Source organism: Aristolochia californica, unplaced genomic scaffold (assembly GCF_029961685.1).
Source record: "Aristolochia californica isolate CCGP_79_NKW_82.1479 unplaced genomic scaffold, dmAriCali1.0.hap1 SCAF_14, whole genome shotgun sequence".
Classification (NCBI taxonomy): Eukaryota; Viridiplantae; Streptophyta; class Magnoliopsida; order Piperales; family Aristolochiaceae; genus Aristolochia; species Aristolochia californica.
In genome coordinates this window covers 1,855,504-1,880,702 of record NW_027181815.1, presented here as the reverse complement: position 1 = coordinate 1,880,702, position 25,199 = coordinate 1,855,504, and the positions used below count along the sequence as shown (strand labels likewise).

The 25,199-nt window shown below is 39.9% G+C and overlaps 2 protein-coding genes across 2 annotated transcripts; both read left to right on the top strand.

Annotated features, from left to right (window-relative positions):
• The first annotated feature begins 3,067 nt into the window (after nucleotides 1-3,067).
• Nucleotides 3,068-5,670, top strand: LOC137950189 (sodium/calcium exchanger NCL1-like). The gene is made up of 7 exons (XM_068796573.1): nucleotides 3,068-3,440; nucleotides 3,687-3,857; nucleotides 3,946-4,127; nucleotides 4,222-4,367; nucleotides 4,470-4,737; nucleotides 4,818-5,120; nucleotides 5,247-5,670. Exons 1-7 carry the CDS (start codon nucleotides 3,068-3,070, stop codon nucleotides 5,493-5,495), a joined length of 1,692 nt encoding a protein of 563 aa, XP_068652674.1. The 3' UTR covers nucleotides 5,496-5,670.
• A 6,403-nt stretch (nucleotides 5,671-12,073) lies between these two features.
• Nucleotides 12,074-22,770, top strand: LOC137950597 (autophagy-related protein 11-like). Its single transcript, XM_068797153.1, has 5 exons — nucleotides 12,074-13,801; nucleotides 15,553-17,197; nucleotides 19,390-19,610; nucleotides 19,867-20,080; nucleotides 22,078-22,770. The coding sequence occupies exons 1-5, from the start codon at nucleotides 12,858-12,860 to the stop codon at nucleotides 22,465-22,467; spliced, it is 3,414 nt and encodes a 1,137-aa protein (XP_068653254.1). The 5' UTR covers nucleotides 12,074-12,857; the 3' UTR covers nucleotides 22,468-22,770.
• Nucleotides 22,771-25,199: the final 2,429 nt, after the last annotated feature.

Sequence of the window (25,199 nt, the reverse complement as noted above, 5' to 3'; positions counted from 1 at the left end):
CAATCATCAACAAGCATTAAGAAGAAACGATGGCCAGTGTGAGAAACAGTCTGATAGGGTCCCCATATATCACAGGACACAAGATCAAAAGGAAATTTTGATAAGTTATTGTGAGACTCAAAAGATAGTCTACGTTGTTTAGTAAGAGGACAAATATAACAAGGATCTGATTTATGTAATTTAGTTACATCGCAGTTCAACTGATCCTTCAAAAATTCAAGTCGCTGGAAAGAAATGTGTCCTAGCCTATTATGCTAAACATGGGCTGAAACATTGTTAACAAAAATATGAGAAACATAATTCAAATTTTGAGCACTGAGGACATAGAGATCTTGGACTTTGTCACCCTTGCCAATCGTCCTCTGGGTGGATAGATCTTGGATAACAAAACAATCAAGAAGGAAACTTATAGTAAGGCCAGAGTCAGTAACTAAAGCACTAACAGAGATCAAGTTGAATTTGAATTGAGGAACAAATAGTACGTTTTTAAGCACAAGGTGAGGATGCAATTTAATGTCACCAGCATGATGGACTAAGAGTCGAGTATTATTGGGTAAAGTAACTGTAGTGTGAGGGATAACATGCAAGGAAACAAACACAGAAGCGTGAGAGCAAATATGTCGAGTAGCTCCTGAGTTGATAATGCATGAGTGAGGTGAAGAAATTAAAGGATTTAAGGATACAGAAAAACAAATACCTACCACGCAGTTGGATGTAGAAGATTCTGGAGTAGTGGTGACTTGTGCGGAGCTACTCAGATGTGTAGAAAGCATAGACATGAGCTGCTGGAACTGGGCGGAGTCAAGATTTTGCATGAGACTCCCAACAGAAGTAGAACCGGGGCTATCAACAGCAATAGAAACTTGATGAGCAGCAGCATGAGAATGGTGCGTGGGTTTGGAGGCAGGTCCAGTCGGATAGCCATGGATCTTGAAGCACCGAGCAATAGTATGGCCAACAATCTTACAATGAGTACAATAATACTTATCTTTGTTCGAATTCCGGGGAGCATGGTAATTCTGATTTCGGGAAGTATTGGGGTTCGGATTCCGGGGAGCACTGTAAGTTGAGTGAGATTTCTGAGAGGCTTGTGGGCCAGGTTTAAGAACGTCTATCTGCCCAGATTTAAACGCGAAGGCCATTGTGTCGGTGGGGGTATGCGAACTCAAGGCATAAGGGTTCCGCCGTTGTTGTTCCTCTTGGACAACCAGAGAAAAAACCCGATTAAGAGGAGGCATCGGATCCATGAGAAGCAACTGACCACGAACATGGGAGAAAGAGTCATCAAGGCCCATCAAGAAGGACATGACATACTCCATGTTGTGGTAATCAATAAGGTCCTTAATGCCACCACAACATTTGCCACAAGAGCAATGAGGGCGATAATTGTTCAGTTCTTCCCAAAGGGTCGTCAGCTTCGTGAAATAAGTGCTAATTGAATCCTTGTCTTGGCGCAAGTTCATCAATTCTCGTTTAAGTTGAAAAATGCGCAGACCGTTGCGTTGTTGATAACGATCCCGAAGCGCGAGCCAAATTTCGCGGGCAGAGGCAGCAAACATAACACTCGCAGAGATTTCCTTGGAAACCGAATTTAAAATCCAAGATATGACAATATGGTTATTCCGGGTCCAGGAGTTGAGCAAAGGGGGATCAACACTTTGAGGTTCAGGTATGGAACCATCAATAAATCCCACTTTGTTTTTCACGGATAAGGCGAGGGTCATTGCACAGCTCCAACTGGTGTAATTTTCACCGGTAAGTAACTGCGAGACAAGAACTTGCTCGGGGCTGTCTGAATGGTGAAGATAGTAGGGGTTCGATGGCTCGTCAAAAGTGGAACGAGTCAAACTGGTACGAAGACCAGAACCGGAAACACCCGTCGATGAATAAGTCTCCATTAAGCCCCCAAAAAAAATCTCCAAAGAAATGAAAGTCTTGTAGAATTCAACAAAAAATGTGATCAACAAAGATACCACAGCACACCTCTCGCCCAACCACAAAGGTCCAGAAAAAAAAAAAAATAAAAAAAAAAAATTACAAAAATAAAATAATAATAAAAATAATAAATAAATAAATAATCACCACACCTCTCGGCCAATCCAGAGGCAAAGATGTCCAGAGAGCACCAGCTCTCGGCCAAACCAAAAAAAATTTCACACCTCTCGGCCAATCAGAGGCAAAGAAATCCAGCGAGAGCACCAGCTCTCGGCCAAATCCAGAGGCAAATCACCCCTCACGGCAACAGCGCCAGAGCACCACTACCAAAAACCAACCTTCACGGCAACGTCGCTATCTTGCCGAGAAAACAGAAGCCGAAGTCTGTCGAGAAAAAAAAATATTTGGGAGGACGACGAAATCTAACCTTTTTGTCGGAAGATCTGCCGAAATAGAGAGCTGAAATCAGCCACTGCCAGAAGGGTTCCGCCGGAAAGGTCGAAATAGGCAATAGCCGAAGCCAGTCGCCGGGAATAGGTCGCCGATGACCATTGCCGAAAAAAAATGTCGCCGAAATGGATGAGAGAAGGCCCGCCGGCTGAAAATATTCAGAGGATGAGGATCATCTACTCTGATACCATATTAGAATTTTAGGAACGGAAAGAGCCGTTGCTCGTCGGGCTGGCACAATCGGGACGACGAGACGATGAAGATGGTTGAATCGTAAATAAAATATTTCCGTTACTCTATTTTGAAATACACGAATCTTTATACACTAAGGAAAGAGAAAAAGGGTAAAATAGTAAATTACAAAAATAAAATAATAAATAAATTAATTACATTCTAATAAACCCAGATTTATCTTTCTTAGAACGCCTTTTTATTGCTTAAAACTTTCTTCTCGTGCGGAAGAAATCAACTGGTTTTGATTGGTAAGATCGCATCCTTTTTATCTGTTAAAAAATGACGAGTGTTCGCATGGAGTTTTACGCGGGCAAGCAAAGTTCAGAAAACTGAATGAAGCTTAGACGTCTATTCGGTGAAACTTTTACGAAACCATCTTCTGTTTTTCTATTTAGACTTTAGACCAGTTTGCCATGAAGAGCGTCGAGGACCATCTTCCTCCGAACGAATGGCCACCGTAGCAAAAGCTTCTTTCGCCTTTCTTCTTCTATTCTCCCTTCTACAAACTGCATTGGTTCGCGCCCATCCTGTCGGAGGAGACGACCTTAGTTCCGAACTGGAGTCCGATGGGACCCCCCATGGGCCATCATCACCGCTGCTACGTCTTCCGGCGTCGAAGAGCTGTGACCAGACGTACGGGATGATGTTTTGCGCGACGAGCGTGGTGGGGAACTTGGTCATCATCGGGGGGCTCATGTACCTGTCGGCGAGGTGTATTTCCAGCGGCAACGAGCTGCTTATCCGGATGCTAGGTCCTGGAGTCGTCGGCGGCTTCCTTCTTCCCGTCCTCGACGCCCTCCCGGAGTCCCTAATCATCCTTGGTAAGCCTCTTCGAGTCCCTTTTATTGTGTTCCCTTAACAGGTATTCATTGAAATGAATAAGGAATAGACGATCTCTTTTGTGTGTGCAACTCGTTAACAATTCAAAGCTAAATGGAGCAAAAGTTACCCATCCTACATTGTTTATAAATGGATGCAGAAAAATGCAAAGCTAAATCAGTTACTGGTTTAAGACTTTATAATCGGTTCGACAATAGAGGGGCTCACAAATGGATTTGCTTTTGCAGTATCTGGTCTTTCTGGAAGTAGAGAGATTGTTCAACATAAAGTTTTGATAGGAACGGGCATGCTTTCTGGCTCCACCATCATGCTTCTAACCCTCTTGTGGGGCTCCTGTGTGTTCGTCGGAAGAGTTAATTTTGCAGAATATTCTACTACCACAAGTTTCAGCCCAACAGGTATGTTCTTCACCTCATCGTTGATTTTTTCAACCCACATTTCCAAGCTTTAGATGTAACTAAAGGACACTTATTTTCATCCATGCAGGGTCCGGAGTCGCTGCTGATTTGGCTACTGGTTACGCTGCCAGAATCATGGTTATGTCTCTGATCCCATTAATCATAGTTCAAGTGCCAAAAGTTTTTCACCTGTCTTCTGGAAGTCGAATCGCGGTCTCGACTTCTTTGGCTATTTCCCTGGCATTTCTACTGTGTTATTGCCTCTACCAGGTAAGCCATTCATGTTCTGGACAAGTCAAAATGTGAAAGGCAATTCTGTTACTGTGCCTCTCTGAATTACTTCTCCTCCAATTATGCTTTTCAGGTGTTCCAGCCTTGGATTCAGAGAAGAAGACTAGAATATGCAAAGCATAACCACGTAATATCAGGGCTTCTAAGACTTTTGAACAGGGAATCACTGGGAAATCTTGTAAACAGAGATGGTGAAACCAACTTAGATCTTATTCAAAGGTTAGTCTTTATGTATAATTTCTTCATGTTTTCAGATTCTATGATTTTCCATTAAGCTTCTGGTAATCTGGCATCACGATCATATTTTCTTGTTGATTACAGGTTATTTGACAAAATAGATAGCAATTCAGATTGTGTCATATCAGCCAGTGAGCTAAGAGCATTTCTGTTGGGGATCCAGTTTGTGGGCATAGAGTTGGACCCTGAGAATGCAGTGGAAGAAGTGATCAAAGAATTCGATACATCAAGTGACAAAGTGATTGACAAAACAGAGTTTGTAGAAGGAATTTCAGAATGGATTGTTAAGGCAAATCACGCTATAACCAGTCAAGGTCCTTCAGTAAAGTCAGTACCATCAAATTATTATGAGGTGAGCTTCTTCACTAGAATCATTCAAAAATATGAAGAAGCAAACTGAAAAATCTTGGACTAATCAAAATAAATTTGCAGAAAACAAGGGCAGAGTATGACAGACTGCTGGATAAAAGTGATAACAATGTAGAGAATGTCCATAATTCTTCATGGGCTATTGTTAAGGCATTGTTGTTGTTGCTTCTGGGAACTCTCATTGCAGCATTCTTTGCAGACCCACTTGTGGACGCTGTAATAGAATTCTCACAGGCCACCAGTATACCTTCTTTCTATGTCTCATTTATAGCTATGCCTTTGGCTACTAACTTCAGTGAAGCTGTGACAGCAATCAAATTTGCCATGCTTAAGAAGCAAAAGAGCACCTCTTTAGCATTCTCTGAGGTTTGTTTCTCTCACTTGTTTCCATTCCATCTTTGCTTGGTTTCTTCTTCTTCTTCTTCTCCTCTCAAAAGGAAATAAAACACTCTTTTGAAGTTAAAAAATCTTTTGTTGTTGTTGCTGCTGCAGATTTATGGAAGGGTGACGATGAACAATACCCTCTGCTTGTCTGTCTTCTTGGCCCTTGTCTACATCCGCCGCTTGTCTTGGGACTTCTCTGCTGAGACATTGGTGATTCTTGTGGTTTCTTCCGTAATAGGTATCCCTGCTAGCTTCTACTCCAAATTCCCACTTTGGACCAGTGGGGTGGCCTGTCTGTTGTACCCAGTCTCTTTGGTGCTTGTTTATCTTTTGGACAATCTCTTCGGCTGGTCATAGAGGCTAAAATTAAAGGACAGTAGCGACCAACTGCAGTGACCAATCCGAGTTTGATTCTCACTGCATGTTGCCTCACTATAACAACTGGTTCTTATTTTTTCATTCTTCTGAATTTCTTCTAGCCCTGTATTACTTATGGCAAGGAGGAGAGTCCAATAAGCGAAATTCTTGAGACGCAAACAAGATGAAATACAAGATTGAGATATTGGTTACTGTTGAGATTTATTCCTTTACGAAGAAATATAATCTTACCTTCTTAGTACATATTCTATAATTTCTGTAATTACGTGATTTCCATTAATCACTCAACTCTCTATGTATAGTTTGTAAAACGACTATTTAAGCCGACGATGTGATAGAGAAAATATGAAAGTAATTGAAGTAGTATTTTTGAGTTGGTATCAGAGCAAAAGAATCCTTCTCCTTCTCCTTCTCGTCGCCGAGGAAAGCTTTGTTCGTAGTCTCTCATAGCCGAAGAACAGAGCGAAAGCTTTATCCTGAAATCTCAGTCACCGAAGAACAAAGCGAAAGCTCTGTCCCAAAATCTCAGTTATCGAAGAACAGAGAAAGCTCTGTCCTATAATCTTATTCGCTGTTCGGAAGTTCCGCTGGTCGCCGACGACCTTAGCCGAGCCACCGCTCGGTCTTCAACTCTATCGTCGAAAAAAAACATAGAGTAGGTTTGCTCCATGAACGAATAAAACGCTGTTTGCGTTTCTCTTTGGCCATCGTTGTAACACAAAACCGCCGCCACCCAAACTCCGGAAATCCGCCAACGAACCGCCACCGAACCACCTTCCAGCGATCGGCCTTCCATAAAAAAACGTCGCCGACCGACGACGAAGAGCCTCACCAGTGCCGCACCAGTGTGCATCTCGACGAAGACGAACCTACTCCGACAAACCTTCCATATGTCACTGACGACGACGACGATGGCCTTCCAGCAAATCGCCAGCCCAATCGATGCCGACGAAGAGGAAGAGAGGCACTGTCTCAATGAAGAAGACGAGGTACAAGAAATTTAATTTTTCCCACTTAAACTTAGGTCCCGGTTTTATTATTTTGCTGAGCAACCCGGTCACGGACTGGACCAAGATCAACCCAGCAAGAGTAAGCGAATCGGACTAAACCAGATCTTTTCAAAGACTGGATCAAACTGGAAACAGAGACCCAAACCGGCTCAACCCAGTGGCGGGAATTAGACCGGACCGAAAAAAATTGATGGAGTCTTATTCAGAAAGTGAACCGGACCGGAATCAAAGACCCAATCTGGATTAACCCAGCGAACAGAAAGGGAACCGGACTAGTATTTTTGGGTGATCATCACCGATCTTCTTGTATCATGTCGAAGAAATAAAAACTAGAGCGTATTTGTACTCACTGTGGTGAGACTGAGCATACAAAGTCAAGATGTTATGAACTTATTGGGTATCCAGAATGGTGGGATCCTACTAAAGCACTTTGCAAACGGAACACTAAACCAAATAATCATGCTTTCGTTGCAGTAGTAGAACCCTCCACCTCCGCTACATCTGATAAGGTTCTTAATACTTCCACTCCTATAAGAAATAGTGAATGAATAATTGATTCTGGTGTTACATATTATATGACCTTTGACAATCATCATGTTGAAATTATGAAACCATCTGAACAACATATTGTATCTACAACAAATGGTACTCCCTCTCATGTTATTGGAGAAGGTTCCATCACTCCCACTAAAAATCTGAGTCTTGATTCTGTATTAGTTGTTCAGACCCTCCATCATAATTTATTATCAATGGCTCAAATAACTCGAACTTTGTATTGTATTGTGATTTTTTTGCCTAACCATTGTGTGTTTAAGGACATTCGAACTCGGAAGACAATTGGTTATGGTACTAGAAGGGGGAAACTCTATCTCCTTGATCTGATGCTAGAGAGTTCTCATCAATTAACTCAAGCATTCTCCATGAATAAATCTGCAGAAAATGAGATTTGGTTATGGCATAAAAGGTTGGGTCACTCATCTTTTGGTTATTTAAAGAAACTGTTTCCAAAACTATTTGCTAGATTATATGTTTCAGATTTTAAGTGTGAGGCATGTGAATTGGCTAAAAACCATCGTATTCCATTTCAAATAAGCATGAATAGGAGTCCAACACCCTTTATGATTATCTACTTTGATGTATGGGGTCCAACAAATATAGTCTCTCTGAGTGATAAAAGATGGTTTGTTTTCTTTATTGATGATCACACCCGAATGACTTGGATTTGCTTAATGAAATCAAAAAGTGAAGTTAGTTCACTGTTCAAACAATTTCACAAAATGGTAGCCATTCAGTACCATTCTACAATACAAACTCTTCACAGTGGCAATGGTGGAGAATTTGTTAATCAAGGTTTGAAAGAGTATCTAGATGATCATGGTATTAGTCATCAAACTACTTGTGCGTACACCCCTCAACCAAATGGGGTTACAGAGCGAAAGAACCGCCACCTTCTTGAGGTTGTTCGTGCTTCCTTGTTTGAAGTTCATATGTCGGTTAGTTATTGGGGTGAAACCATCACAACTGCAACTTATCTTCTCAACCGAGTACCCTCGAGTGCATTACAATTCAAGACTCCCTTGAGTGTTCTTCATGAAACTATAAGTTCACCTGCTGTGTTGAATCTGCCACCTAGAGTTTTTGGGTGTGTAGCCTTTGTTCATCTCCATAAGCCACTGAGAAATAAATTGGAACCTCGAGCTCTCAAGTGTGTCTTTGTTGGTTATGCTCAACATCAAAAAGGTTATAGATGTTATCATCCTCCCTCTTGCAAATTGTATGTCACCCTTGATGTGGTATTTCATAAAGATCACATGTATTATTCTGCTCCCGAATCCTCAATTCAGGGGGAGAACAGGATTGAATTGCAAACTCTTAATCATCATTTGGATATCTTGGATACTACAAGTGGTAAGTATTCAGATTATAGCAGTGAACATCAAAATGATACAAATGAGCATGATTCACAGGATGGAGACAGACAAGTGATGCAACCAGAGTCTCAGTCGACATCTTCGCAGGATAGAGAGAGACAAGACCTGATGGAAGATATGCAACCAGAGTTTCAACTGGCATTTTCCCCCCTTCATAATGTACCAATGGATCAATTGCCTTCTGAGTCTGAGTCTATGTCTAAGCCCCAAGTAAGTTCTGAAACTCAACTAAGAGTGCTACTTCATCGAACCACAAGAGGAAAACCTAAAGTCAATTGTAAACCTCTTCTCACCTCTAAATCTCAGTATCTCATGCATAACTTTGTGTTTTATCATAGATTGTCAAAGGCAAATGAAGTATTTGTGAATCAATTATCTGCTATATCTATTCCTAATAGTGTGCAGGAAGCTTTGACAGATCCTAAGTGGAAATAAGCTATGAATGAAGAAATGAGTTCCCTCCAAAAGAATTCAACATGGGAAATGGTTGACCTACCTATAGGAAAGACACCAGTCGGATGTAAGTGGGTATTTACCATTAAATATAAAGCTGATAGCACCATTGAAATGTTCAAAGCAAGGCTTGTCGCTAAAGGATATACTCAAACCTATGAGATCGATTATATGGAGACATTCGCACCAGTGGCCAAAATCAATATTGTTCAGATTCTATTATCTCTGGCTGTGAATTTTGACTGACCCTTATATTAGTTTGATGTTAAAAATGCATTTTTGCATGGAGATTTCCAAGAAGAAGTATATATGGAATTAACTCCCAGATGTATTATGCTAAACAAAGGATGCAAACAAGTATGTAAATTGAGAAAATCCCTATATGGTTTGAAGTAGTCCCCGAGGGCGTGGTTTGGAAGGTTCACAAATTTTATGAAATCTATCGGATACGAGCAAAGCAACTCAGATCATACTCTCTTCCTGAAATATAACAAGGAGGCCATCACAACTCTTATCATGTATGTTGATGATATGATAGTAACTGGGAATGATCCAGAAGAAAAGAAAACATTGCAAAATCATTTTGCTAAAGAGTTTGAAATGAAAGATTTTGGCTACTTAAAAAATATTTTCTTGGTATTGAAGTGTCAAGATCAAGGAGGGAATTTTTCTATCTCAACGATAATATGCTTTGGATTTATTGAAGGAAACTGGTATGATAACATGTAGTCCAGTCAATACTCCTATTGAAGATAATTTGAAACTAGGAACACATTCAGATCAAGTCCCTGCTAACAAGGAACGTTATCAGAGACTAGTTCGGAGGTCAATGTATCTTGCACATACCAGACCTTAGCTTATGTACTAAGCGTGGTTAGTCAGTTTATGCACTCTCCAAGTGAATAACATATAAATGCCGTCAACCGTATCTTGCGCTATTTGAAATCAACTCCAGAAAAAAGAATTTTGTTTAAAAAAGGAGGTGACTTGAAAATGGAAAGTTATACCGATGCTGATTGGGCTGGGTCAATAGAGGATCGACGATCTACATCTGGATACTTCACATTTGTACGTGAAAATTTGGTGACTTGGAGAAGTAAAAAACAAGAGGTGGTGGCTAGATCGTCAGCTGAAGCCGAATACTGGGGAATGGCTATGGCAATATGTGAATTATTATGAATAAAAAATCTCCTACAAGAATTACACATTGAGCAGACAAATCCTATGAAATTATACTGTGATAGTAAGGCAACATGTGATATTGCCCATAACCCAGTCCAACATGATAGAATTAAACACGTTGAAGTTGATAGACACTTTATTAAGGAAAAACTAGAAGCAAAAATCATTGAAGTCCCTCATGTTTGGTCTCAAGATCAGCTTGCCGATGTGCTGACCAAGACAGTGTCTTACCGAGTTTTTTACAATTGTCTCGACAAGTTGGGCATGAGTGATATCTATGCACCAACTTGAGGGGGAGGGCTGAGATGTCTTCCCTTATGAAGAAATATAATTTTACCTTCTCAGTACATATTTTGTAATCTCTGTAAATACGTGATTTCCGTTAATCACTCAACTCTCCATGTATAGTTTGTAAAACGGCTATTTAAGCCAACGATGTGAATGAGAGAATCTATAAGTAATTGAAATAGTATTTTTGAGTGTTACTGTATGCCTTTGTTACAAGAGAATTCGATTCTAGAGAGGTTTTGTTTTTGTTACTTGGAAAATGGCCGATCTCATCTAGTATGTTAAAGCATTAAATCTTTAGTTTAACCAAGAATTTGATGGAAGATTAAAATTAATATAACTAATCATGCTTTTACAGTTTGACTAATCCATCCATTACAAAGAATCAGAGCCCAGATTGGAACAAGATTAATTATCCAATCTGCATCATCAAATTACAGACAAAAAGGTCACAATCTCAGACGTGAATCACATGGATAGAGTCTCTTCAAGCCTATTTTAATCAGCAGATTGAGGTTAGAGTCTAAACAGGCTTCCATCAATATGACGACCGTGAAGAAAATTGAAAGAAAGCGAAACCGAAGGCCACAAGAAAAAGGAAATCCGAAACTGCAAGGGGGCTTCCTGTTGGATGAATACTCGTACTTAGTTGGCAGGATCATGACCTCAAGCGGAGGATGACAAAGTGATAAGATGAGGAAAGGGGCACATGGGGTATGTCTCCTTTCTTGTCTCCAACTCTTCTTTCCAATCCCTCTGAATGCCAGTGGAAGGCGAGCATGTGACTTTCCTTTTGTTTTAAGATCTGCATCTGCGGCCTTTTCTCCCATTTGAAAGTATTATCACTTGGAACTTTCCCAAACTCTTCGTTTCCACAAACCGTTTAAGAACAATCCAAGTCCGTCCCAGTTGGTACTCTCTTTGCACCCATTTCTCCTTCCTCTTTGATAGTTTAATCCAGTTTTAATTTGCAGACTTTTGGTACTCCGAACTATGAGGATTCTTGACTTTGCATTTAGAGGTTTCGATCTTGCAAACTCAGACTATTATATTAACGAGGGACAAATGCGCGCAGTTGTACAAACTGGATCCGAGTCTTCTGAAAAAAATCGTTTTCATTCACATGAACCTCAATTTTAAACACTGCTTCAATGAGAGTGACAAGTGATGCAAGAGGAAACCACTCGTAAGCTTCGCCTTTTCTGCAACGAAAGGAAAATCTTGGCAGGCGGGGCCGCTTCACCCACCTCTTGGACGGAACTTTCAGGAAAAGGATAACACATCGTGATTAGCGATGCGTTTTGTTAATCCACGGAGGAGCCACCGTCAATGGATTCAATTAACGAGACGGGAAACAAATATGGGTTGATGAATCATGCATGACTCCATCATCATGGGCACTGCAGGCACTAACTCGGTAATTGTCGTCAGTGGGCCCGTTAGCATGATGAATTTTGTACATATTTGTAGGACCCATCATCATTCGTGGGTCCGATTAAGATCACATGATCTTGGTGGTTGGGGTTGAGCCCTTTTTTTTTTTTTTTTTTTTTTTTTCTGAAAAAATACCTAATTTCAAATATTTTAAAATTTCAAGTATATGAAATATTGTAGAAAATAAAAAAATTATGGTTAGAGAAAAATGGGGGGAAGGCTGAGTGTGTTCCTTCCAAAGCTTCGTCTTATGAAAGAAAGAAAGAGAGGGGAGCTCTTCTGCTAAAGGGTGGGTGACAAATTAATCGTCTTTGTTGCTTGCCCCAGAAGGTTCTTCCCTTCGTGAAAGCCCGACTTCTTCTCTAATCGGGTTTCCTTGTTCTTCCTCTTAACCTATTCTTTTTCCTCTCCCTTGAGTTTTACCAACAATCTAAACTTTCTTTCATTTTTCTGGAAGCCTGCTGATACGCTTTAACTCACTCTGAGGGTTTCGTTTTCCTCATTCACTTTAATGCTTAAATCACCTTAGTTCATGTGTTTTTAGTTCTGGGTCTTTATATTTGGAGAAAAAAATCAGTTCAACTATTGGAATACTTATTTCGCGTTCTTTGTAGGGGTAAGGGAGAAATTCGGTGGCTTTCTGTTTTTTTGATTGTTTGGTTTTTAGAATTGGGGCATGCTCTTGAAAGCGTCATTGTCTGGTTTTGTGTAATTGGGTTTTGCGTTGGTGGAGCGTGGGATTTAGGGCTCTGTGGAAGATTGCTTTTCGGTTTCATTCCATTATATTCTTTTCGCGAAGCACTCTGTTTTGTGTTATTGAAGACGGGACTTAGACTTATCTTTGGAGGATTTGTTGCTGGTTCTGGAGACGCGTTGGTTTTTTGGATAATCTGGTTGGGCGGTGTTGAGGGAGGTTTGTTATAGTGGCTGGGTTGTGATTTGGTTTCGGTTTAGTGAGTGCCTGCTCGTGAATCCTGACTGGTGTAACCATCTTCTGTTGCTTGTGGCGTTTTCGTATTGGACTCGCATTTTGTTGGTACAGCATGAGTTCTATTGTTACAGAGGAATTGGTTCTGGGCAGGAAGCTCGTTGTTCAAATCGCAGAAAACGGTCACACAGTTGAACTAGATTGTGATGAATCCACGTCTGTTGAAGCTGTGCAAAGATATATAGAAGCAGTGACAGGGATTCAATTTAATGATCAACTACTTCTATATCTTGACGCAAAGCTTGAACCACAACGCCAATTATCAGTCTATAAACTCCCTCGCGAAGGGCAAGAGGTCTTCCTTTATAACCGTGCTAGACTCCACCAAGACTCACCAGTTCCACCTCCAGAAGAGATCACTATTCCTGAACTCGTTATCCCTACTTCCCCTTCCTCCTCTCAAAATCCTCATCCTTTGGATGATGCACCAGATCCTGCTCTCAAGGCCCTACCGTCCTATGAACGGCAATTCCGTTACCATTTTCAAAGGGGTCATGCAATTTATGGATTCACCCAAGCCAAAATTGAGGTCTCTGAGCAACTATTGAGGGAGCTACGGGTTCAAGAGAGGGCGTTAGGGACTGCAACGGATAGTATGGATCATCATTATCGAATGATCTATCCAACTTACATGGATTTTATGAAATGCTATTTACGGCAACACCGCTACCATGGGGACCTTTTGGTCAATTTTAGGAGGGACGTAGAGAAATTAAGGTCTTGCAAATTGCACCCATCTTTGCAAACAGAATCAAGAAAGTGTTTGTTGGATTTTGTGAAGGAGGAAAATCTGAGGAAGTGGGCTGAGAATTGTGGGACTTCACACAAGCAGTTTGAGTCTAAGGTTCAACAACTCAAGACTGTTTTTGGGGAATTAAAGCGGAGAGTTGGAGATTTAAATTTAACTAGAGCTTCCACAAGTATTGCGGAGGTGGAGACCACAATAAAGGAGCACCAGAGATACCTCAATGAGCAGAAGAGCATTATGCAATCTTTAAGGTTGGTTTTTCTTCTACTGATAGTCTTTGTTTGAATATTTCTATAGCCCTTGTACCTTTTCCGCAATTCACATTTTGTTTTGCACGCCTTTGATATTTTCATACGGTTTTTTTATAACAGCAGTATCAGAATTGCAGAGAGTGTATAGTTATGACAAAGTTTGACCTGTATTATTATGAAGATGTCATAATCTTGCAGACCTTCTGCAAACCCAATAAGAGGGACAAGAAACTTTCTTTCTAGATGCACCTACAGGACCTACCCATGCCATTTTCTGATTTATTTTTCTGTAACATCTATGCATTTTCTACTGTTCTATTTGGTTTATATGTTTCTCGTAAGAACTTAAATTGTGAGCTCAAGTATTTATCTATGATTGTGGTACTTGCTCATTTCACTGGCACTTTTGCACTCTTTATCCATGTGTATGATCAGTCCCCCTCATAGGCTGCAGGCAGATCCAAGTAGGTGTAGGCATTGTGACCAATTTGTGTGAAATTTAGAGCACAAGAATTAGAAGCTTCAGACGTAGACTCCAAGAACAGTTGTAAGCCCTGGTAAGGGATAAAAGGGCAGAGTAAAAGCAAAGTGGTGCACAGAATTTTTGCTTGTTTTGATGTTTTGATTGCTGTACAAGGTTAGGAATTGGCTCTTACACTCAAATTCATATAATCTTGCTCTTTTGGGAATTTTGGGAGAACTGGAGGTTTTTATTTTTTATTTTTTTGTGGTTGTTGGTGTCCCTATGATTAGGTGGTCATATTATGCATCCTCTCCCCCACCAAAACTTACAAGATCCATGATGTGCAATGTGAATTTCTTTTGTCACTCCCCTTTCCTTGCTGTCTGCATCATCTATGCTATCCTCACACAAAATTCCTCCCAATACAGCCAAAAATCCTTGCCTCTACCACTTAATTAAGTATTGTGACATTGCCATAACTACATTGTTTTAATATACTGGCTAGTGGGATGGTTTAATCTGTCTTAGAATATGACACCCTTAAGGTCTATGTTCAATCCTGATAATAACATAGATTTTCTGAGGCAGTATTTTGTTTGGCCTGAATTTTTTTTTTTTTTTTTTTTTTTTGCAAATGATGTTTCCTCTTTTCCTTCTATAATCTAGTTCAAAAAAATATCAAATGAATATGATCACGAATTTGCTCGAAATGGAATGAGGCCTAACTCAATAAACTAGGATTTTCTTGATCATGTGGAAGGCTAAATTTTTGGTTATATATGTTTGGACAGACTTACCTTTATCCTTTTATGTCCATGGTCTATGTGGGTGTTAGTGAACAATTTTTACTTCCCAATTAATTCACAGTTGAAAGTTTATTTTGATTAATTTGGTTTTTAATTTTTTGAAAATTTTAATTTTGTTTTTATGATTTAAGAGTGGTTACTAACTGAGTATTGTTGAGAGACAAAGAAGGTTGAGTCGACTATGTATATTTGGTTCTTTATATATTTTCTCTTTGCTTTTTATAACAAGGAAAAAGAAAAGATTGGGGAAAAAGCTTATAGCTGTAAACTTCTATTCCAAGTTCTGGTTACCTGGTACAAACTAAAAATTAACTTTGCTCGAGATTGATCTAAGTACTCCTTCCAATACTTAAAACCCGAGTGTTCTCACCCATTTTCTTTGTCAATCATGAAACGTAATTTATTCTTTCAATTGTTGCTTTTGTGTTTTTTCTGGATTTACAAGAAGGACATTGAGACATTTATCTTTTATCATGTAACAGTAAAGATGTCAACACTGTGAAGAAACTCGTTGATGATTGCTTGAGTTGTCAGTTATCAGCCTCACTCCGACCTCATGATGCAGTGTCTGCACTGGGCCCCATGTATGATGTTCATGATAGGAGTCACCTCCCCAAGATGGAGGCGTGTGATCTTGCAATTCTGAATCTCCTGGACTTCTGCAAGGCCAAAAAGAATGAAATGAACCTCTTTGTGCACAATTTTATGCAGAAGGTAGCAATTGTCCAATCAATGGTGAGAGACATCCGGTTGCAATTTCCGGCTTACAAAGAAGCCATGGAACGGCTGGATGACATCTTTGAAGACTTGAAGTTGGTTCGTGGGGTTGGGCCTGCATATAGGGCTTGTCTTGCAGAGGTTGCAAGTAGGAAAGCTTCAACGAAGCTCTACATGGGCTTGGTTGGCAAGCTGGCTGAAAGACTTGCTGCGAAGAGGGAGGCTGAGGCTAGAAGACGAGAGGCTTTTATTAAAGTGCAGAGTCTTTACATCCCTCGTGATATATTAGCTTCTATGGGCCTATTCGACTCTCCTAATCACTGCGACGTTAACATAGCACCTTTTGACACTGGCTTATTGGATATTGATATTTCTGAATTGGATCTATATGCTCCTGAGAGTTTGTTAGGCGGGCCAGCTAAATCTGAGAAACGTGGGACCCCTAGGAGTTCATTTGCCAGTAGTAGCTCTCATTTGTCAGAATCTGGGGAAACCTTGACTGAGCCCTTTGACAAGTGCGATGTGGAGGAACTGCTAGATGGTTGTGGTTCAGTAGAAATAACTGGTACAAGCAAGTTGGAGGTTGAGAATGCACAGTTAAGAGCTGAACTAGCTTCTTCAATAGCTCGCCTTTGCTCTTTAAGTCTAGAAATCGATTATACCTCCTTGGATGATTCCAGATTGGAGAATTTACTGAAAAGTGTCACAGAAAAGACAGAGAAAGCCTTGCAGTTGAAGGATGAGTATGAGAAACAGCTTCAATCTGTGCTCAAGATGAAACAGATGCAGTGCTTATCATATGAGAAAAGGATTCAAGAACTTGAACACAGGTTATCTGATCAGTATCTGCAGGGGCAGAAAGTCTCAAGTAGCAAGGATGTGTCTGATTGCACTGAATCGACTCTTAGGGCTGATGATTGTAAGTCAGAGATGTTTGGAGATAGGGAGGGCCCCACTCCCAGTGAGCCCATGGATGAAGCTTCTTGTATTTCTGCATCCTTAGATCCCAAACTGGACCAATCTATTGGTTCATCCAGCAAAGTTCGTGAGGGGGTGGATGAAAATATGACAGATATGCCTTCTGCGTCAAACCAGCCAAATGTAGATGTTTCACGTTACTCCATGGATGCATCAATGCATGATCCACAGAGAGATGAATTGCCAGGTGGAGATAAGGCTGAGAAAGAGAAACTAGTGACACCTCTAGATGTTTTACCTTCTGAAACTGCTGTAGACTCTGGTTCAGTCAATAAAACTTGTGATGAGCTTCTCGTGGAGCTGGAGACTGCACTTGCAAACAAGTCAAACCAGTGCACTGAAACCGTAGGCAACCTCAAAGCCGCTATGGAAGAGGTTAGCAACCTCAGGAGAGAAGTGGATGTTAATCGGAAGCTCCTTGATGAATGTCAGGTATTTTTGGACCAAAATCCTTTTATTTGGCAACATTTTTAGGAGATGCACTTGAATATTCTGGTTTTAATGATAAGAGGCTACCATATGTCCTGATAGTCTGGTTCGTAAATTTTATTTTATTTTGATTTATTTCAGGCTAGCATTTTCATGATGTAGGCTTTCATTATATGGTAGGTACACTATAGTGTCTATAAGCAGCATTAAAGACCATCACAACATACACTAAATACTATTTATCACTTTTTGGGATTGTCAATGCTACCAACTTTCCTAAAAGCTTTTGTTAGGGAAGGAACAAGTAAATGCTCAGATATGGTAATAAACAACCTCTCTTTGATGCTATGTTAGGAATAGTTCTACATTTACTTAGGATTAGAAGGATCTTGTTCTTGTTACTTGGGAAGAACAAGGGTGAATGTATTGGTTTTCCAATACTTTCAGATGCCTTGAAATGCGATGTGTATCGGCCAATACACATCCTCATATTAGCTTGTATCAATCGATACACCCCTTGTCAGCCATGGCGAAATCTGATACGTGTCAGCTGATCGATACACCCATACCCAACTTTGGCTAGTCATTTTGGGATAAACTTGGATCTAACTTTAGCATAATAACAAAGTACGTACATTTATCTAGATCTCCACTCAAAATTATGTAAGTGTAGGAGCTGAAAAAAAAGGTTATGAATGAGGAGTCTTAAAATTAGTCGCAAAATGATCTAAGGTTAGAAAGATCCTATGCTTATTACTTTGGGAAAAAAAGATTTCTTGCTTCGGTTAGCAATTCTGGAATAGAGTTAGACCCAGCTTTAAAAGGTTCTTTTCTAGACCCATTGCTCCCAACCCTCTTCCGTGGGGGACGAAAAGGATAAAAGCTGGTAAAATTGCAATTTTTTTATAGACATGACACTGTAAGGAATAATATTACTATCAGGATATTGGGTTGAGCCTGGTTCCATCCAAAATGATTAGCCACTTAAGAGGTTTATTGCTTAACCCAATCATTTTTCTTAACATTTCTCTGTGTGGGACTTTTTCTGACTCAACACTCCCCCTTACATCCGGACTTAACATAACGGGTTTGTGATGTGTCCACAATACACAAACAACTTGGCTCTCACCTCATGGAGCCCACACAACACGAATAACTTGGGGAGAACACACTGGACCTCAGGTCCATACTCATAACCTGTTTTAATATCATTGTTGGGTTGAGCCAGTTCCATGCCAAAATGACTAGCCATGTAGGAGGCCCGTTGCTCAACTTGTAACCCAATCATTTTTCTTAACATTTTCTCAATATGGGTTTTTTTCTCATTCAACAAAGGACAAGTGACAAATCACAATTCTTAAAACATCAGGGCAGCATTGTATCTGATGTTGGTTGTCTGAAAGTTTTTGGTAAATGTTTGTCTCATATTGTGAAGGGAAGTTTTGAGCCTACGAATTTGTGACATATAATTCAAATTGTTGAGTAACCCATGAGAATCCTAGAAAATATGGTAGGCTCACTTTATTTTTTGAAGAAAGCAATGATGTATTAAGATGTCGAAGGCAGAAAAGTACATCAGGAAGCAGGGCCATAAACAACAAGCGATTGAAGATCGACCCCATCATTAGCTAACTTATGTGATGACCATTGGTAGATCTGTTTACATGGGACATTTACAAACACAATTGGAGGCAAGCTTAAAAATCTCATCAAAAGCCATCCAATAATGTCTCCCGGCAGGTTTTTTTTATCCCTTACACCAGCTGATCACTGAGAGCAAGTCCCTTCAACTTCCGAAGGCTCAATGAAGGCACTGCTATAGAGCTTTAGACATCATAGGATGGCCTGAATGAGTGTGAGACATGCTTTAGCATCTATTTGTTATTACAGACTATAAGCTTTATTATTGTTGAGATACTTTCTCCCACAAGGAAAAAGCAGAAGAAATTGCATGGCACATTTATTCTCCCGTTTAAGTGGCTTGTAGACTTCATCTCCAAAGCTACTTTCCGTGATAGCCGGTGATTTTGATGCTTTTAGCACTCTTATTGAATTCCATTTTTATTGTAAATTATGGATTATCTTAACAGTGAAAGCAGTTTCGTGATCTGACTACTGTTTTGAATTGATCATTATCTTGTAACTAGTATTTTTTTCTGAATGTATTTCTCAGTTGTGTACATCTTCTCCAACAGATGAATTGTGCACACCTAGAAAATTGCCTGCATGAAGCAAGAGAAGAAGCTCACACTAATTTGTGTGCTGCTGACCGAAGGGCCTCAGAGTATAGTGCTCTCCGTACCTCTGCTCTCAAAATTCGGAGCCTGTTTGAAAGGTTGCGTGCCTGTGTTACAGCTCCCAGTGGTGTTGCTGGTTTTGCTAATTCAATACGCGCTCTAGCCCTTTCATTAGCAAGGTAAGCTTCATATTTAATGCATCACTCAACATTATTGAGGCACCCAAAGTCTTTCCAGTTCAGGCTTGCCATCAAAATCTCAGTGTGTATAATATATACTCATATATATATGTTTATTTATATTTATTTATACATATGTATATACATAACTATAAATGTAGATATGTGCTTGTTTGCTTGGTATGTATCTGACAAATTGGGCATTATGATATATTTTTTCTTTAGATAAATGTCCTTGTGTGCTTTTATGTATCAGCTCTGCCAATGAGAATGAAGATGATGGAACTGCAGACATTCGTGCATGTATTAGGGTGCTTGCTGAGAAAGTGAGCTTCCTGTCTCGGCAGCGTGAGGAGCTCTTAGAAAGGTACTCACAAGCTGAGGCTGCTCAGACCCATCTGACCAAGGAACTTGAAGAGAAGAAAGAATTGGTTAAAAGCCTTTATGCCAAGCATCAGGTTGAAAGACAGGTTAGTTTTCTGAAGTTAGTTTTGTCGAATAATCTTCAGGATGTATTTTTATTTTTATTTTTTATGGGATTCCTAACATACTTATCGACTCTCAAGAACAAGTGTATAAAAGGTGTTGAAAATTCAGATCTAACTGGTAAAACCATGCAATGCCCTGAGATTACGGCCTTATGTGTTATTTGTTGCAACTGTTTGTTGCAACAAATGAATGGCCCTGTAGAAGGCAGTTCTACCAGGTCGAACCCTCCATATCAATAGTTTATGCCTCTCAAAAAAAAAAAAAAAAAAGAACTCATTATTATCCCTAGTGCTGTTAAAAACCCATCTGATTAACGAAGACTCTATCTCAGATTCAATGAGTGAGTAGTATCTTATGTTCCTTATAACCACAGTTCCAATGTTAGTAATTCTACTTCAGTTGCATGCAGTGCACTGGGCAGTTACAACATCAGTGTTTGTTCCAACATCAGTGTTTGTTCCAACATCAGTACTCTTTCCCACAGTAAGGCTGTGTTTGTGCCAATAGAAAATCAAGAAAAATGTGCAAATGAAAAATCTGTTTTCATTTGCTCAAAATTTTCTAGTGTGCCAGTTTTAGGGGATGGGGAATTTGTCCCCTCCAATTTCTTGTCCTATAAAAAGTTAATAGGTGATTGTATTTTTATTTTTAGTAATACATTCACACCATTCTCTCTCTCAAAAAAAAAAAGTTTATAGGTGATAGGAAAATGAGTTTCCTATTGCTCTAATAGGCAATGGTGGGAAAAAACCTGATAAGACATAAAGGCAAAAGAACTGGTCAAAGGGAATTTTCAATAAGATTTTTTAATAAAAAAATCAATAGGAAATTTGGTTGAAGCGAGAATGATTTTCCCACATTTTATTTTCTTATAATGGCACAAACAGTTCCTACGGTAGTGAGGCCATGAATCATGTTATAAAAATAATGTAATAGCTGTTATATAGGTCAATGTCATAAAACCCGACCTGAGATGTGACCGGCTTCGGTTCAACCCAGTTCAATCAGGTTGAACCACTGATGATGTTATAATGATATCAGCACAATTTTTTTTAAAAAATCGGGGGAATTTATTCCCCTGATCTTGGATTCACTGAGGGAGGGGGATCCCCATCTCTCCCTGCTCCTTTGGCCAGTGGGGAAAGGCAGGGAGAGGTGGGGCTCTGCCACCTCTCTCTTCAACCCCACTCATGGTGGTGGGAGGGGAAGAGAAGCCTGACAACATTGGTTCCTCCCCCTCCCCTATTCGCTGGGCTACTCAGGTCACTGGTTTAACCTGCATACCCGGTCAGATTGGCCGGATTATCGTCTTTCCCTGGATTTCACAGACCTGTTGCAGTTGAACCGCCCAGTCCTGTCCAGGGTCTATAACAGTTATATGGGTGTATTTTTAGCTTTTAGATGTTTAGAGTTGACTAACACAAACACTGTAAAACAGTATTTCTTGAGAGGGACCTTGAGGACCCTTTGATGTTTTACAATTTGAGGACTGCATTTTTGGTTTTCTAGCTGTCTTAGATTCTTTGGGTAAGGATTGTGTCCTTCTGTTGGATGGCTGCAGTTGGCTCTTTAAATTTCCTGTACTGGAAATTGACCATCCATTTCTCCTGGTGCAGTTTCCTAAGTCGACTACTAGTGTAAGTGGAGAGTCTGACATGTTTCAAGGCCATTTTGTAGGAAGAAGATAGCAAAAGCTGCTAATTGGATCCTTGAGTTTTTTTCTGTTTGTTGGTTCAAAAGTTTTCATTACATGTTGAGGAATTTTTTCTGGAAGCGGTCTGTCTGCTTCCTAGAGAACAACCTAGTTGATTGCATTAAAATACCAACTCAGATGACAAGTCCAGGGCTATGCAATGACTTCCACCTGGCTGTCTTTATTTGTGTTAAAGTTTTTGGTGGATGGGAATTTGACTGTTTCTACTTTTGTCCCGATAGCAAACGCTAAAAATTAACATTCTCATCTTCTCTTCCTTAACAGGCAAACAAGGAAAAAATTTCATTTGGCCGTTTTGAAGTCCATGAGCTTGCTGCATTTGTTCTCAACTTTGCTGGGCATTATGAAGCCATTAATCGCAACTGTTCGAACTACTACCTCTCTGAAGAATCAGTTGCACTGTTTGCAGAAAATCTTCCAACAAGACCCAAATACATAATTGGGCAAATTGTGCATATAGAGCGGAAGACTGTGCGGTCCCAGAATTCTAGTCAAGGTGATCTAGTGGATATCCTGAGTTCCGATCCAAGCACGCAATTGGCTGCTCCAGGAACCGGGTCCATGTCGAACCTGTACAGTCTCCCTGTTGGCTGTGAATATTTCATCGTAACAGTGGCCATGTTACCTGACACCATTCATTCTCCTTCTTCTTGATTCTGCGGTGGCAGGGAATATAAATAGACACCGTGGTCGACATTGTACAGCTGACATATAAATATAATCTCTCCGGTAGCCTTTGTACATTTCCCCAAACCAGTGTAATCCAAAAAAAATTGTGAATATTAGCAGCTTTTTAATGTTTTTGGAGCCTATCATCAACCTACATTGATCTTTGGCAACAGATTCAGTGGATATGTAGTTTTTGATGATTGTTTAAAACTTCACAAGAAATGAGTCCAACGTTTTTTTGCATCAATTATTGTACTGGTGAGCGTATGAATCTTAGAAATTTTTTGAGCTTGTAATTTGTATAGTTATTTTTTCCATTATTTTCAAAAAATAGATTTGTATGATGAACTCAAGCACAATCCAAATGTTAGGAATAATCCTAAATTGATTTAGAATTAAAAGATTATCTATTTATCATTGGGACAAGTATGAAGATGTTTCTTACTCTGTAATCATATTCTGGAGGCAAAAAAACACTTTTTTGTCTTGAGATTTGCTCTAAAATGGGTTGGTAATGCATTCCCAGAAATTTTTTGTCTTCTCTATTTGGAATTCCAGTAAACCAGGTTTATGAATGGATCCAGTCGTGGTCTGAACTAAAGACTGAAGTCTCTCCGCAATCACCAACTCCTCCTACCTAGTCTTGTCGTGTTTTCTTCTGATTTCAAGACCTTGTCAACGTCAACTGCTCGAGATATAATTTCACAAATTGGAAACTTCAACGGGATACGTATTCCGATGAACTAATCAGCTGCGTGGGATTGACCGCGCAAACCAGACCCGTCATCTGAGAAAAGTATCACAAGAGACAAATTCCATACGACGGGAGAGTAATCAAAATTCTTAGAAGACTGTAACTAATGGGGTATGTCCAGTTTCAGTTTCCTGATAAATATATCATTCTTCTGTGCACGTAGCACTCTTGAGTCGTCTTCTAACTTTCCGAATCCTTAGTCTTGCTCACTCGTCTGCTTCAAAGCTGGGGATCGATTTCCGAATGGAGAAGAACATGAGAGCAACCTTTGTTTTCTTGTCTCTTCTGCTTCTAGTCCATGTCTCTGCAAGTTCTGCTCAAGCAAGAATATTGTTTCCTGGTACGTTTTCAAGCATTCTTGCCATTCGTTTGTTTAACTTGATTGCTGGGTGCTTTTGTTGCTTCCTTCTTAGGCTGATTCTCTCTTCATTTTCATGTTACTTTTTCAGTTGCAGATGTTGTCGAAGGAGGGCTTTATCACATTGATGTCATCAAAAACATTTTTAGACCTTCTGATCGAACCCCGCCTTCTCCGATACCTGCACCAAACAGACCCGTGAGGGATCTCTCGAATCCGTTGGCCGTGCATCCTCCCGCTACTGTCGATTCATCTACTTCTTTCGCTTTTTAAATATGTTTGATTGTAGAGAAGTTCAGGAAGAGATCAGAACACAGACAATCAGGCAGACATATCAGAACTAAACCCTGGAAGTTTCTCCACGGATCTTCCTTTTTTTTTTTTTTTTTTCTCTCATTTCTGTAACTTGTGCTTATCTTTTTTACCAAACTCGCAATCAAAGATCTCTTAACTAGTTGAATTATAAGGTTCAGAATAAATCAACCGCTGTGGATAATCGTATGCCAGAAGAAGCAGTGCCACAAATATTGAACTTTTCAAATGAAGAAAAATTTTCAGAAAATTATTTGAACCAAGTCTACTGGTTGTTCTTTATGAATGGAGAAGAAAACAAGATAGATCTCGTACCATATTTTGCTGCACTCAGTATGAGATCCAGTATACATCTAAGGGATAATGGGTTATCTCTAATAAGCAGGAACTGTTAATTCTTAAAGTTAAAAAGGTTATCCCTGAAATCACTAGTATTACATTTATCACTAGAAATTGGTAACATGCATGGTTAATCATGCGACTCAGATTCAGAACTTGAGGTTTGGCTCCAGTGATTTTCTCAAGTTAAAACAATGGAGTCAGGACGAATGAAAGGGACATACTGAAAATACAAAGGGCCAGTCCATCTGAGTCTAACATGACACGCCACCTCCCGAATTCGGATCGTAAAACCTTGGCTCGTTTGGGTGAATCAGTCTTTTGGGCAACTTTTTTAGTTTGGAATTCGTTGTGGGTAGGCGAGAATGTGGTGGGTAGCGTGTCTGCTGCTGAAATCATGAGTCTCCGGCGTGCTTTACTACTTCCGCCCACTGTTGTTGCTTAGGAGCTCCGACGATAGGAATTAACAAAGCCTGTTGGAGCTCAGAACTCTAGTTCGATCCATTTTTAAAAGTGGTGGTTTGACGACTCTCAACTTTGAATTGACCGGTCTCATTGTTTGACCATAGTTTTAATCTTTTAGAATCGAAGCACACCCACGTCTTTAAAGTTTAAAAAATCTCGTCTCCCGGCACTATAAGTATCTCTATCCAGTCTCTCCCCTTGTGCATAAGTTGAGGTCTGAGCTTCTTGATTCTCATTCTACAGCAGAGCTGAAGGGTTTTCAAAAATGGATAAGCTCACGAAAGCCCTCGTCGTCTCCTGCTATATGCTGCTACTGGTTCATGTCTTTGCAAGTTCTGCTCAAGCAATTAGAACGCTTCCTGGTAATTTAATTTCATTCCTGCTATAGCACTGGTAATTACAATCTACAGAGGCGCTTCCCATTTGAGGCATAACCATGAAAAGTGGTCTTATGTTTTTTTTGTTTTTTCAGTTGCAAACGCTGTAGTT

Coding starts and splice junctions, on each gene's coding strand:
- LOC137950597 (XM_068797153.1), top strand. CDS start 12,858: ATGAGTTCTATTGTTACAGAGGAATTGGTTCTGGGCAGGAAGCTCGTT. Junction 17,198..19,389: donor AGCTCCTTGATGAATGTCAG/GTATTTTTGGAC, acceptor CTTCTCCAACAG/ATGAATTGTGCACACCTAGA. Junction 19,611..19,866: donor CTAGCCCTTTCATTAGCAAG/GTAAGCTTCATA, acceptor TTTATGTATCAG/CTCTGCCAATGAGAATGAAG.
- LOC137950189 (XM_068796573.1), top strand. CDS start 3,068: ATGGCCACCGTAGCAAAAGCTTCTTTCGCCTTTCTTCTTCTATTCTCC. Junction 3,441..3,686: donor GGAGTCCCTAATCATCCTTG/GTAAGCCTCTTC, acceptor TTGCTTTTGCAG/TATCTGGTCTTTCTGGAAGT. Junction 5,121..5,246: donor CCTCTTTAGCATTCTCTGAG/GTTTGTTTCTCT, acceptor TTGCTGCTGCAG/ATTTATGGAAGGGTGACGAT.